Source organism: Penicillium hispanicum, assembly GCF_028827665.1.
Source record: "Penicillium hispanicum strain IBT 35686 chromosome Unknown utg000004l_segment0_segment0, whole genome shotgun sequence".
In the NCBI taxonomy this organism is placed as follows: domain Eukaryota; kingdom Fungi; phylum Ascomycota; class Eurotiomycetes; order Eurotiales; family Aspergillaceae; genus Penicillium; species Penicillium hispanicum.
In genome coordinates this window covers 874,731-886,976 of record NW_026623196.1, presented here as the reverse complement: position 1 = coordinate 886,976, position 12,246 = coordinate 874,731, and the positions used below count along the sequence as shown (strand labels likewise).

The window sequence follows — 12,246 nt, the reverse complement described above, 5'->3', positions numbered from 1 at the left end:
TCTGCGTGGCTAGATCCGTCGGTGTACCACGGAAGTCTATGTTGTAGTTTATCCAACTCGGTTTGTTCAGTTGCAGAAATCGTGATGCAATATATGGGGGCAAAGTGGGCTTCGTGCCCTTTGGTCGTATCCATTCACGGTGCCGCCGGGTGGTTCTCCACTGCTGGGCTGGAAGCTCTGTATTTGTAGCTGTGATACGCCGGGGGCCCACGATATCTCCCCCTCGCACCACATAACACCCGGAGAAGATCGTACCTGCGTCTTCCCCGTGCGTCTTCCCCTCCTTCTGCGTCTTTTGATACCTCGCCATGGTGTTGGGGGTGGTCATGATGTCGGCCATGCTGCCGACCATGATTGGTCTCAACGAGGCGACTCAGGGTAGCCGAGAGCAGGAGGAGAACCGGCGGAACACGGCACGCAAGCAGCGCAGCCATCTAGTGGCCACCTGCTCCCTGAACCAGGGCACGTCGGAGCTGCGCGAACAGGTTCACAATGCAACAGTCCAGGTGGGTCTGGACGGAAAAGTAAGTTGCGTCATGCAGCAGACACCGCGGGCGAGCGTTTCGTCACGATGCGACGAGCTGCACCGTTGTAGAGCTGGGACTGACCAATGCGCGCGCGCCTCGGCTTAGCTCTATATCACCAAGCAACCTGCGTACACGATGGTGCCGTTCAATGGCGGCTTCTACACGCACCCGGACTTTGCACCCAACAACACGGCCGGCATGGTGACGGTCAGTGGCGAGGGGACCCCGACCCTCCGCTGGGTGTTTCTGGACGCCAACACGCACGAGATGCGCTGGGGCGGGCGCCCCGACAGCGAGGGCCACGTCTGTGGGCCCTTTGACTGGTCCAAGGACGAGCAGTACGTGACGTTGGAGGGGTGGGAGGGGTGGCTGGCGGTGCGTTTACCGCAGGATGAGATCGAAGCACAGGCGGAGCACGAGCTCGGGATTGACAACGGCCGGGGGGTCTGGCGATTGTATTTCGACCAGAATGACGATGGAGCCGATCTACCGCCAGGCGCGCAGGGGCTGGAGGTCCGGCTCAAGCGAGTGATGGCGGAGTCGTGATGGAAAATGAAATCTCATTCCTGTCTCTGGCGCTGGTGGATGGTGGAGACGAGGAAAATAAAGGAAGACATTCCTCGTTTGATGTATGATGCACAATGCATAGTGTTTGATGTACGCGTATGAACTCGGACACGATGATGAGAGTCCTGAAAACCGAGATTTGATGTACTGCCTCCAGTTATTCCCTTTTGAACAATGAACTCTCGAGGGACCGCCGACACGAAACTGCGAAATGTCACTTCGGCCCGGTTGACGGCAGGCAAGAGGGAACTAGTGGAATGGGACTCGATCGCGCTAGCCACGATCTGTGGATCGAGCGCGGACTCGCGGCCACTGAAATCTGCGTCTCCCGCAGTGTCCGCTGTCTCCGCTGTCAGCGTGTGGACTGCAACCGTGCCAGCATTGTGGTTCCATGGGGCGATTCGTGGAGTTGGTTGCCGTGCAGGATTCGGCGTGGAAGAAAAGAAGTGAGGTCGAGCTGTCCAATCCGCATCTTGTCCCGCTCCGTCGACGGCTCGCCCTGCAATCATTCTTCGATCGTACTGATTCGGGTGGCTGAGCCTAATCTCGACTAGCCTGGCTATCTCGGCTTCTCGCAGTGGCGTAGCTCACTGCAAAGCGCCACTGGCACCCAATAAAAGAATCCCGAGACCTAAAGGGTCGTTGGTGATGTCGCTCATGGCCATTAGGGCTTCAGACTACTGTCACTTACTGGCAGGACGAGCGAAAACTTCGTCGATATCAGAATGGCCGGTGAGGTTCTTACGCATGGAAAAAAGCAGCCATGGATGGCTGTGCCCTGTGAATGAATAGACGATATGGTGATTTACAATGCTATCGACGAGCTGTATTGCACGGAATTGATACCTCATCCATTCCCCGATGAGGAGGAGAATAGAGACTCTCTATTGCGACAACTCAGATGACAATGTATCTCGCTTCAAGATTGCATGAAATATGCGCGGGGAAATATCCATAACATTCTTCACCGCGTGAACGATGCATGGGCTGATCTCCTAGATACAGCCGGTCATTCTTCCACCGCAGCTGGAGTCCTTCCAAGGCATTGACACACCATGTCACACCAACTAGATTCTCTTTGCTGGCTATGCAGGTCCAAATGTAGCTTCCCAGGGCGATGAGTGGCTGCGCAGAGCATCCTATAGACGACCACGGGCGTCTAAATTATATAGCGGGCACATTGTCGGTGGAAGTAGATGACCGACCAGGCCATCGTGCTCGTCCTGGAAACAAAGACGAAGGCCCTAAATCTGTGGAATGGGCTGTGAAATGAATATTATGAATATAACCTGAAGTCGACATGCACTGATCGGCACGACGTCCTGACCGATCCGCAGTGTTTGTCCGAGCTCATAGTTGGTAAAAAATGCGCTGCGCGAGTTGACACCGGCGATAGGATGGTGGTGGATTTATAATGAGCGCAAGCCTCGTTGGCCTATTACTGAGCTTTATCCCTCCATAATGAACTTTTCTGCCCATGTCGTGGGCCCCTGGTAACAGGATCGAGTTCCAGACGCCTTCAAGAGACCGCCGAATTCTTTATGGTCTTATCAGACATGGTTGATACTGGGAAATTATGTCTTTTCTGGAGACTGTCCCTGTTGAGAAAGGATCAGTCATTACATCTCTCTCCAGCTCAAGGGGAGGACCGACTTTGCGTAAATTTAAGGAGAGGTTGAACAGGACGAACAGGGAAGGATAATGAGCAGGTGGGGGAGGTTGATGCTGGAGAGGATGGTAAGTATTTTAGGATCTTTTATGCAGATGACAGTCAGAATAAACAGTAGATCCACGAGTTTATGCTTGTTGAAGGACGTACCAAATGACAGAGTGCTGTCGAGAATGGTGGCAATGAGAATGCGGATTGGGAAAGAGGTACTTCATTATAGCCAGCTGTTCTCTTGCGCTGGGAGTTGCTCGGCGATTAAGCAGTGAGGGAGGTGAGTCGTGGACAAACTAGTGGATCTGTAGGCCAAGGTATTATATATGGCTCGCAGAAAAGAATGGTCGATGAGGATTTTGATGGTTGATGGTTGATAGTGATGATAATCAACAACAGGGAGAGAGGGAGAGCAGCGCTTAAATAGTTGCTGAAGGAGGGAGGCCTGAGGTATCATGTCTTTCGCACAGAGTAGCAATCATTACCTATGAAATATCATATATAGCCCAGGCAAACAAGTTGAAGGCCCAAGGGTTCTTTGAGTGACGTCGAAAAAATCGTTATGACGTTAATGCATGGCCGAAAAACCCATGCCTACTGGATGATTTAGCCTTTATCACAATGTTTGAAAACGATCTGCTTTCTTTGAACGATTCAAATAATTCCTCGAGATCTTCTTTTGGAAACGACCAGAGTATGTCAAATTAAGCATAGTAGTTCGAAGACTAGGGAGTTACTTGGAGTGCACCCGGTATTGTCCTCAAAGTCTAAATGCAGAAGAATTGACTGGACCCAAATATGCATGCATCATTGCCGTTTCAATTTGTATATGCAGACTATTTCCAACGAACGTAAACAAGAAGTACAGAAATCACAAAATATACAAATCCGTAGTAAGAGTTGGGACCCAGACCGCTCAAAGCCCACCTAACGCTCGAAAGAGAGATGAGTGACGTCCATTTAAGTGACAATGATAGACTGATTCAGTCCCTCGATCATGGGGTACAGGAGAGCCTATGAATCAATCAGTATTTGGAGATGTTCACCATGTAAACGCGGAGCACTCACCCCAACCAGTGTGGCGTGCGCCACGTTGATCTGGGCAGCGCCCTTAGTAAAATCAGAAGGAATGGTGACCGAGTAGTTCTGGTACGGAGGAGGGCCAGCTTCGTGAAACGCGGGTTCGAATGTCCCGTTGAACAGAAGAGTGCCCATGTCCTTCATGGCCGATAAGCAGCCCTTGGCGCACGACGAAATACCAATGGCGACAGCCAGTTCGTTGGAGTTGGTCAAGGTATCCTGGGAATCGGGTCAGACGAAAAAAAATGCATCTTCAGAATATCCAACCCGTCAAACAAAGCTTACAACACGCTGAACCTGGACAATTACGTCCTGGCCTGCAGGAACAGTCTGGCCCTTTGTAGGGAGTCCGATGTCAGCCCCCTGTGCCAGAGCGACACTGGCGAATGCAACAAGTGAGAGGTTGAGCTTCATGATGGTCAAGAATGAACAAATAGGTCAATATGCAGGTATGTAGATTTGCAAATGTGCTCCAGTGAATGCGATGTGGTCTGTGGTGACAACTCCCGAGGGGAGGCACTGGGCTATTTATTCCCAGGCGCTGAATTTGAGGTCTCCTGCTGGGCAGTCAATCCATTTCGAAGGAAACCATGGTCCAGCAGCAGTGATTCGCCCCGTCTCAGGGATCTGGGTAAGATGTCTCGCTGGTCTGCCCAACACCGCTGCTTTTTCAGGGGCTGGTGGAGCGCCCTTGCGGAGAGGAGCCAATGGCCTCCATCCAGGACGGTGCGAGACTGGGTGTTCCAACCATGGATCGAGGTCCAGATGGATCACGATCCTTCTGGGGCCTGATCTGGATTCATCCTGACTGTCGATCTTTCCATCCGGGAGATCTTGTGGCGCGCTTATCGACGCCCCCAAGCTACCGTCTCCCCAGCGTTCCATCCCTTCGCTCCAACTGCACTGGAGATCCCCGAGCTTCGGTGTGAACCCAATCTATTTTTACTCGATTGTGGAGGTGAAGCTCGATTTGGCTACCAGGTTGGACTAGTGCTCACTCAGCTATGCCTTGTCGGTGAGCTTCACAGCAAGGCCTGAGTCGTCGCCGATCATCGGCTGTATAGTTGCAGGATCTTTTCTGGCTGTGGCTGGACATACCTTTGCTTTATTCATACAAGAGCGACCGTGCAATTCGAAGAACCACGAAAGGCCAAAGTCTTTCTACCGCTCATTTCCATCCAATGGCACCGGGCCATAACTAATGGTTCACAAATTCGGTGATTGCTGACAAGATCGCTGAACTGAAGATCCTAGCTCGTTATGGGAGACGCGTCTCCAAATTAGACGTCATCATGCATGAGACGAAGTGGCACTGGGAGGCCTCATCGCGTTTTCGTGGCTATTGGTTGACGCAGAAGCCGCAGCGGAGTTTCCAGGTTGCTATCGGATAGCTGTGATGACCTGGCTGGTCAAAGGAGACGGGGCAATCGCTTGAATCAATTATCCCGCAGGGCTTCGAGGCGACGTAAGCGGATCTTTGCGGCTTCAAAGTGATATATGGTACAGGGCAGTGCAAGATCTATCTCTAGATCATTTCTGAGGGAGATGGATAGGGGAGATGTGAATGGCAATGACCGAATTGACGGCGCAGGGGTTGCTTCATCTGAATTTATGAGACTTTGATCCAATGGCCAAGATTTAGGCAGGGGCGATATATCGAGGAAGCAAGCTGACACCAGACTCGATAACAGAATCTCCATTTTATACGACAATGTTTGCAAAGTTGACAGACCTCTACGGAAGAGAGAAACGGTTGGAATATGGAGCTGATGAACTCACCGGACCAAGATGTTGCTTGGTGGAACCTTCCAATTTTCTAGCTACGCATGAACAAGCGATGAACGAGAGAACAATGTGGAAGTTTGAATTTAACCCCAATTGATATACTGTGGCGGTATTGAAAAGGGAATAGACTGAACATTTCCCGGGCGATAGATACACGAACCATCTGAACCATCTTCACAAAAAGGTATCTTGCACACGCTCCTTCTCACGCTCTAGAAATTGAGCAAAAGTGCCAAGCTCAATATTCCAACTCTTCACTCGGTTTATATCCACAAACTGCGCCATATCGCGCATGGCCAGTTGAGCCGAAAGGTATAGATTCTGAGCCGATTGCTTCTGGATCTCTTCGTCGGTCAAGAAAGCTGCCTGGAAGTGCTTGCCCGTTGCCTGCGACAGAGTCTGCATCAACTCCGCCGCTCCCATCAACTCCGATGCGATCTCGATCTCCTCCTGGTGAAACTTGCTTGGATCCAGGACAGCTGCCGCGGCAAACCGTCCAATGTCGTTTGGATCCACCATTGGCAGCATTGTTTCCGCGGTAAACGCAGTGGTGAATGTTCCGGTTTCGACGAGGCCTTGGTACATTCGAACGAGGGGATCCAAGAAGTTCGACATGAAGTTGCCCGGTCGCAGAATGGTCCACTGGTCGAAGCCTGCATATCGGACTTCGTTCTCGATGGCTTGTTTGCCCAAGAGGAGCATGGCGACTGGGCTAGCTGGGTTCCAGTGGCGGAGTTTTTCAGGGTTCGTAGTGCCCAGAGCGCCCGTGTAGATGAGATGTTTGATGCCGGTTTCTTTAGCGATTCGGATGATGCGTTTCGCTTGTTCCAACTCGTGGCCGAGGCTGGAGAAGGTGGGAATCAGGTTGAGGAACAGAGTGGTGCAGTTGGCCATGGCGTGTCTCAGGCTCTCCTCGTCGTCAAAGTCCCCTTCCGAGAGCAAAACACCGCGAGATTGAAGTTTCTGAGCAGGAGGGGAAAGTGGATTACGCGTAATTGCGTGCACCTCGATGTTGTTGGCGAGTAGATGATGGGTGAGTGCACCTCCTTGGGTGCCGGTGGCACCGCAGACGAAGACGACGGGCGAAGACATGTTTGAGAATGGAAATGAGATAGTTCGATGGAGACGAATGGATGTTGTGACTATTCCATGGGAGGTGTCGGAGTCTTTTATACTCCATCGTGGATACATCTTGGACTGGAAGCAAAGCCTGTCTATACACAGCTATATCTAGACTGCGGAACTCCGCCCGATCCATCTCCAACTCCCTTCTGATTGGCGCGCGCCAGCAACGTCCTCCCTTAGCGTGCGGAATTCCGCACGCTAAACCAGCGTGAATCCACTGCCTCCGCGAACCTGGTCCTCTTCTCCATCTCCCACGCGACTTGCGACTTTGATAGGCCACGATGCTGAACGACCCAATCCCTCCATCGCGGCGGAAGTCCTGCGAGGCGTGCAAGACCGCAAAGCGGCGCTGCGATCTGGCGATTCCGATTTGCTCGCGATGTGCCCAGAGGAATGTGTCCTGCATTTACCCTGGCAGGCAGACCCCAGGCGCTGCGGATTTCTACCTGGCTTCTTCCCAGATGGACGTAGCAGATACATGGGCTCCGTTCCGTACGAATCCACCTTATACTGATGTTTACGACCTATATGCACCTCCAGACGCCACAGATCCAATGGAGTCCTTGCTGGAGTATAATCAGCACGAGCCCGGGAATCCATGGCTGGAATACAACCCGGACATCCATCTGCCGACGACTTTCGAAGTAGCCAGGCCAAGGTCAAGGCAGCTGGAACCCCTTTCAGAAGTTTTCGCTTCTCGCCTTCAATTTTCCATCGACATCTTGAAAGAGTCGCCAAGGATGATGGTCCTTGAGAACCAAACCCCTTGGTGCCACCGACACCTTTACAAAAGACACATGCCCAAAGTCATGCAAGGTAGGTCCACAGATCTTCTTCCGCCACATCCTCGCATGCAGATCTCTAATCCATGGCTGCTCAGATGCCTACGCATGTTGCTCTCTCTACATATCCAAAAACGAAGTCAACGCAACGGTTATCATGTCCCTCATCGACTCCCACACAACAAACCTTCTATCAACTCCGGAACCAACGTCTCATTTTGACCTTCTTGCCCACACCCACGCCTTACTTCTCCACTTGATCATGCGTCTCTTCGACGGCAACATCCGTTCTCAGGCTATGGCAGACTCACTGTTCATCCAACTAGAGTCCTCCGTCCTAGCTCTTCTCGGATGTCTCCATCTCCCCGACCCGAGCCAGCCCGCGGATCTTCTTCCCTCGTCTATGGACTCAACGATCGACTTCTGGGACTCGTGGGTCAAACAGGAATCCGCGCGGCGGACGGTGCTCCTCACCTACTACTTTGTCCAAGTGTACAAATTACTCCAGGGACATATCCCGCTGGCTTGTGACGGCAGACTCGGGCTGGATCATGCCTGGTATCTATCCGCGCATCTCTGGAATGCCCCCAGCGCATTCGACTTTGCCGTCGCGTGGGCTGAGAAGCAGCATCATATCATTGACAATCTGGATTTCTCATGGGTGCTGCAGACGGCTCAGCCGGCCGATATGGATATGTTTGGGAGAATGATCCTAATTACGCTGCTTGGTATTGACGAGGTCAAGGCTTGGTTTCATGCGAGGGGTGCTGCTCTTTGAGGGCGGATTTCGGCTTGTTCAATTGAAGTAGCAACCTAATTAGTATCAGGAAAATAGTCATATCTTGAGTTCAAACATCCTTGTGGTGTCTGAGTAGCAAGAGAGCCCCGCGAGCGCTGAGTGAAGATGTGGGCTCTCATTAAGCCGGACGGTGGGAGACTATTATGGGTGGTTAGATAAGGCAAGAAACGAGATGATCTGATTGAATCAATGAACTAATTCTTGAAGGTTACAAGAGAGAAAGATATTGATGGCGCAGGAGATCTGGATCGAGTGCAAGATCAGATCAATTTAGCCGAGGAAGAAGAGGGAGAATCTAGAATCTAACATGAACCTCAAGAAGCAGGCAGGAATCGCAAAAGCGGAGTACACTGGAGAGAGGAAGAAAAGAGACTTTGCGCAGGGGGATGCCCCACGGCTTAGACATCCCCACCAGGTACCAAACTGCTCGCTTGTCTCTGTTTATACGTGCATGTCAGAACTGATCTTTAGTTCTATTCCCATTTACTTGCTCTCTATCACTATCAACTTGCCTCCATAATAACGCATGCTCGTATCCCCGGGCTACGGGAGTCCCTGAACCAGCTGACAAGGACTAATTCGCTACAGGACAGCATAAGTGTCGTGGCGAAGATATATTTAACAACCTGTTGACTCTACTGAGAGGCTTCAAACAAAATCAAGAAAGGTAAGCCAGACAACGTGCTGTGAAAAGAACTGTCATGTAAATTTTCTACCATTAAGCCTTCTCGACGGGGAACTCGAAGCGTTCGTGGTGAAATTTTGACGAAGGCTCAACTTCCTATATTATAGAAGTCGCACCAGGTGTCATCATCAAATATCCACGATTCTCTTGGTCAGATTCAAAGACAGCGGCAGATAGATGGTTTGTTCGAGATTCTTCCCTTGGATAAATTTACCATACATATGAACGATCTGGGATTCCTTGAAGGATGGCTTCATAATTATCAGAATGGACCTACCAAATCTTTATATACTGTTTCATACCGATAGCAGCTTTTCTTCAGTCCATTGGCCCCCAAAAGAGAACATTGGGTCTTTGTAGCCCTGGGGGGCGACGTCATGCTTTGTCAACACTTATTACGACCAATCATTGTATATGCCCCTTCGTAGTTATAACCCAAACAGGTTCATAGGGCACGTTATCAGTGCCCGATCTTAAGGTTCGCAGTGGGGCGTGAAGAAGTTAAGTCATGGCACCAACCTGGGGGCCAGGTCACATTCGATATGTCCAAAGGGTTGAAGAGTACAAGATAATAATATTCATAATTATTTAATAGATATCTTCTGCACCTGGGCCCCACGGTATTGATATTGGTAGTTTCGGCCGATTGAATGGGCTAAATAGGAAACTAGGGTACGGATTTCTGTAAATTCTATTCTTTTGATTTTTGAACCTGAATTTCAAATACTCCTAATCAAATTTAGTATGTTTTATCTATTTCGACCAGATGAGGGGATTGCGGCCCCAAATTGGTTAATAATCGGTTAGGTTATGGATATGTTCTGTTAAAACACATGAAGATGTTACATTTAGACTAGCCCTAAATAGGAGGTGGTGGCCAAAACAAGATCAGTGCCAAGTGCCAGTTCCCGGTTTGCAGAAGGTGTCTGATACTACACTAGTTGTGAACTACATCCTTTGCCCCGCGCCCGTGTCCACGCCAACACCTGGATTTCCCCTTCTCGCCTAGCGTTAGACGCCTTTTAGTATATTGAGTATATCACGTGGAACCCGACGTGATACTTCTATATGAATAACCAACTCGGATGGGAAGACAATCCAGTTTCTGTCCTTCGACAAGATGACCCACATTCTATGGTGGCTACAATCATGTAGCCTACATACTATCCTCCTAATCTTTTTCTTCCTGCGCGCCGATGCTAGGATTACCCTTACAAATTGCGACGATGTGCGGGAATGGACTGCCGCTGGGGAACTAATAGCATACGGGGATTATAAGAGCAAAATGAATCAAGCTGTGGACAACATGATCGACATGGCGGAATATGCGCAAGAAGTAATGCGGAAACTGAATCAAGACAATCAACCTTATTCTTTCGATAATATCAGAGCTACTCTGATGTTCGCCGCTCTTCAAGGGGGTGCTCCCAATCACGCTTTGGGATCATCTCGCTGGAACAGCTATTATGGTGAGGCATAAGTCCGTTTTATGATACCTGCTCTTTTCGGGATCTGATAGCTAAGATATGTCCTTGTGTTCTTTTAGAGAAAATCGAAGTGCTTGCGAACCTAGATTCCTCACGCTCTGGCGAAACGAAGATTGTCTGCGGAGAAAAGCATCTCGTGCGGTGGGATATCCTCAGAGACGGGTCACGCACCCGGGCCCCGACCAAAGAAGAGAAGGATGCAGCTGTCGGATTCAGATACTACGGTCTGTTCATAATCCTGATTTTATGTTTATCCAAGCTGTGTTAAATATGTATTGACTTTTTATTTAGACCATATTTTACGGAAATGGTGGAATATGAATAAATCAGTCTGCGCCGCCACCTCCGAATTGGATGCCGAAGTTGTGTACGATCGTTATATCCTCTTTTGCAAATACGGGTTGGATGCACCACGAGCCACGATTGGCAACAGAGATCGTCAGGTCGATTGGGGACTTTCTCGATATGATGGCGATCGTGTCCAGTACTTAGAGTTCTGGGCAAGGGCCTTGAGCTTTGTGTGTCTTCATGAAGTTATTCATCTGGTGTTCGACTGTGGGTGTCACAACTTAGGCCTAGCAAGTCTGCATTGAAGGCTGACAATACCACTTGGAAGGGGATGATGAGAAGCTTGACAGGCCCGTGGAAGACAAATACTCGGGAGAAGTACTAACTCTTGCTTATGGCTATTACGGTTCAACAGCGCTACTGAACCAAAAGCCTTTGGCGAGCAGCAGAAATGTGGACAGTCTGGCGACATTCATCTTAGGTGTGTGAGAGTCTCATCTCAATCTCTAATTGGCACACATAGTGCACAAATGAACAAGACAACATTCGCTAACATATAAGTAGCACTTTATATGGTTGCGTGTGTCTGGGAGACAGGTATGGCCGAAAGTCTAGATGATATGTGCTAGTTAGTCGCGGGTGTTCGTGATAGAATAGACGGTTATCTAGATCTCCGATGTTAGGTCCACGTATCCCCGGACGTGCTAGCATACCACTTTTCTCTCCTTTAGCGGGGCAATTACACTGCTCGGTGCCCGATAGCGGAGGGGGATTGTGTTTAGCTCCTGGTGGCTTACTGGGTCATTGGTGTCTTTGAGCGTTGAGGAAAAGGAAAAGAGAGGGCTTGAAGCGGAAATGGTTATCCTTCATTGGTGAGAGAGAGGAGAGGTAAGCAATTATTCTGGCTCATTTTGGCGCTTATAGCTCTGACACTACACTGGCTTGGAGGCCATTTGACGTAGATTTGCGAGATATGAAGCTCACGTATTAACTAGTTGACGTGCAAGGCCCTCTTGTGAGAGAAGGCTTACCATGCTCCATGGTAGAACTGCCTCGCGTTGTTTCAGCATCCTGATACGCCGTCTCACAACCTCCCCTTCGGTCGTCTTGACATGAAAGCCTTTCCGCCTGTGTGATTTTACCTTTACCCTTAGTTCAGTTCTTCCGGCTCATGTTAATACACGGCTGTCCGCATTTTGGTCTGTGCATAAAGTGGACGTTATTATTGGTCAATGCAGGACACCTCGACCTTCGCTGTCGAGATACCAACCTCCTTTCTTCATCTTCAACTGCCTCACCGCAAGGCTCCCTCCAAGCACATCTCTAGCATGCTGACAAGCATTTGCAATCATACTTTCGAGTTTTTCTTAAGCCTACAATATCGTCTGTATTGTGTCATTGCCTTCAAAGTACCTTCGCTCTTTCAAGGTCGTCTCCCCAAACGTGAGAAGTCAGATGATG

The 12,246-nt window shown here is 49.9% G+C and overlaps 6 protein-coding genes across 6 annotated transcripts; 4 read left to right on the top strand and 2 right to left on the bottom strand.

Annotated features, from left to right (window-relative positions):
• Window positions 1-308: 308 nt before the first annotated feature.
• N7459_004082 (uncharacterized protein) lies at window positions 309-1,073 on the top strand (the record flags this gene model as incomplete). The annotated part of the gene is made up of 2 exons (XM_056943266.1): window positions 309-524; window positions 633-1,073. The coding sequence occupies 2 exons, from the start codon at window positions 309-311 to the stop codon at window positions 1,071-1,073; spliced, it is 657 nt and encodes a 218-aa protein (XP_056800149.1).
• A 195-nt stretch (window positions 1,074-1,268) lies between these two features.
• N7459_004081 (uncharacterized protein) lies at window positions 1,269-1,544 on the top strand (the record flags this gene model as incomplete). Its single annotated transcript, XM_056943265.1, has 1 exon — window positions 1,269-1,544. One exon carries the CDS (start codon window positions 1,269-1,271, stop codon window positions 1,542-1,544), a length of 276 nt encoding a protein of 91 aa, XP_056800148.1.
• A 2,170-nt stretch (window positions 1,545-3,714) lies between these two features.
• Window positions 3,715-4,248, bottom strand: N7459_004080 (uncharacterized protein; the record flags this gene model as incomplete). The annotated part of the gene is made up of 3 exons (XM_056943264.1): window positions 3,715-3,768; window positions 3,823-4,053; window positions 4,120-4,248. The coding sequence occupies 3 exons, from the start codon at window positions 4,246-4,248 to the stop codon at window positions 3,715-3,717; spliced, it is 414 nt and encodes a 137-aa protein (XP_056800147.1).
• A 1,545-nt stretch (window positions 4,249-5,793) lies between these two features.
• N7459_004079 (NmrA/HSCARG family protein) lies at window positions 5,794-6,711 on the bottom strand (the record flags this gene model as incomplete). The annotated part of the gene is made up of 1 exon (XM_056943263.1): window positions 5,794-6,711. The coding sequence occupies one exon, from the start codon at window positions 6,709-6,711 to the stop codon at window positions 5,794-5,796; it is 918 nt and encodes a 305-aa protein (XP_056800146.1).
• A 314-nt stretch (window positions 6,712-7,025) lies between these two features.
• Window positions 7,026-8,304, top strand: N7459_004078 (Zn(II)2Cys6 transcription factor domain-containing protein; the record flags this gene model as incomplete). Its single annotated transcript, XM_056943262.1, has 2 exons — window positions 7,026-7,560; window positions 7,625-8,304. The coding sequence occupies 2 exons, from the start codon at window positions 7,026-7,028 to the stop codon at window positions 8,302-8,304; spliced, it is 1,215 nt and encodes a 404-aa protein (XP_056800145.1).
• Window positions 8,305-10,130: 1,826 nt separating this feature from the next.
• N7459_004077 (uncharacterized protein) lies at window positions 10,131-11,414 on the top strand (the record flags this gene model as incomplete). Its single annotated transcript, XM_056943261.1, has 5 exons — window positions 10,131-10,479; window positions 10,557-10,721; window positions 10,789-11,052; window positions 11,114-11,266; window positions 11,350-11,414. 5 exons carry the CDS (start codon window positions 10,131-10,133, stop codon window positions 11,412-11,414), a joined length of 996 nt encoding a protein of 331 aa, XP_056800144.1.
• Window positions 11,415-12,246: the final 832 nt, after the last annotated feature.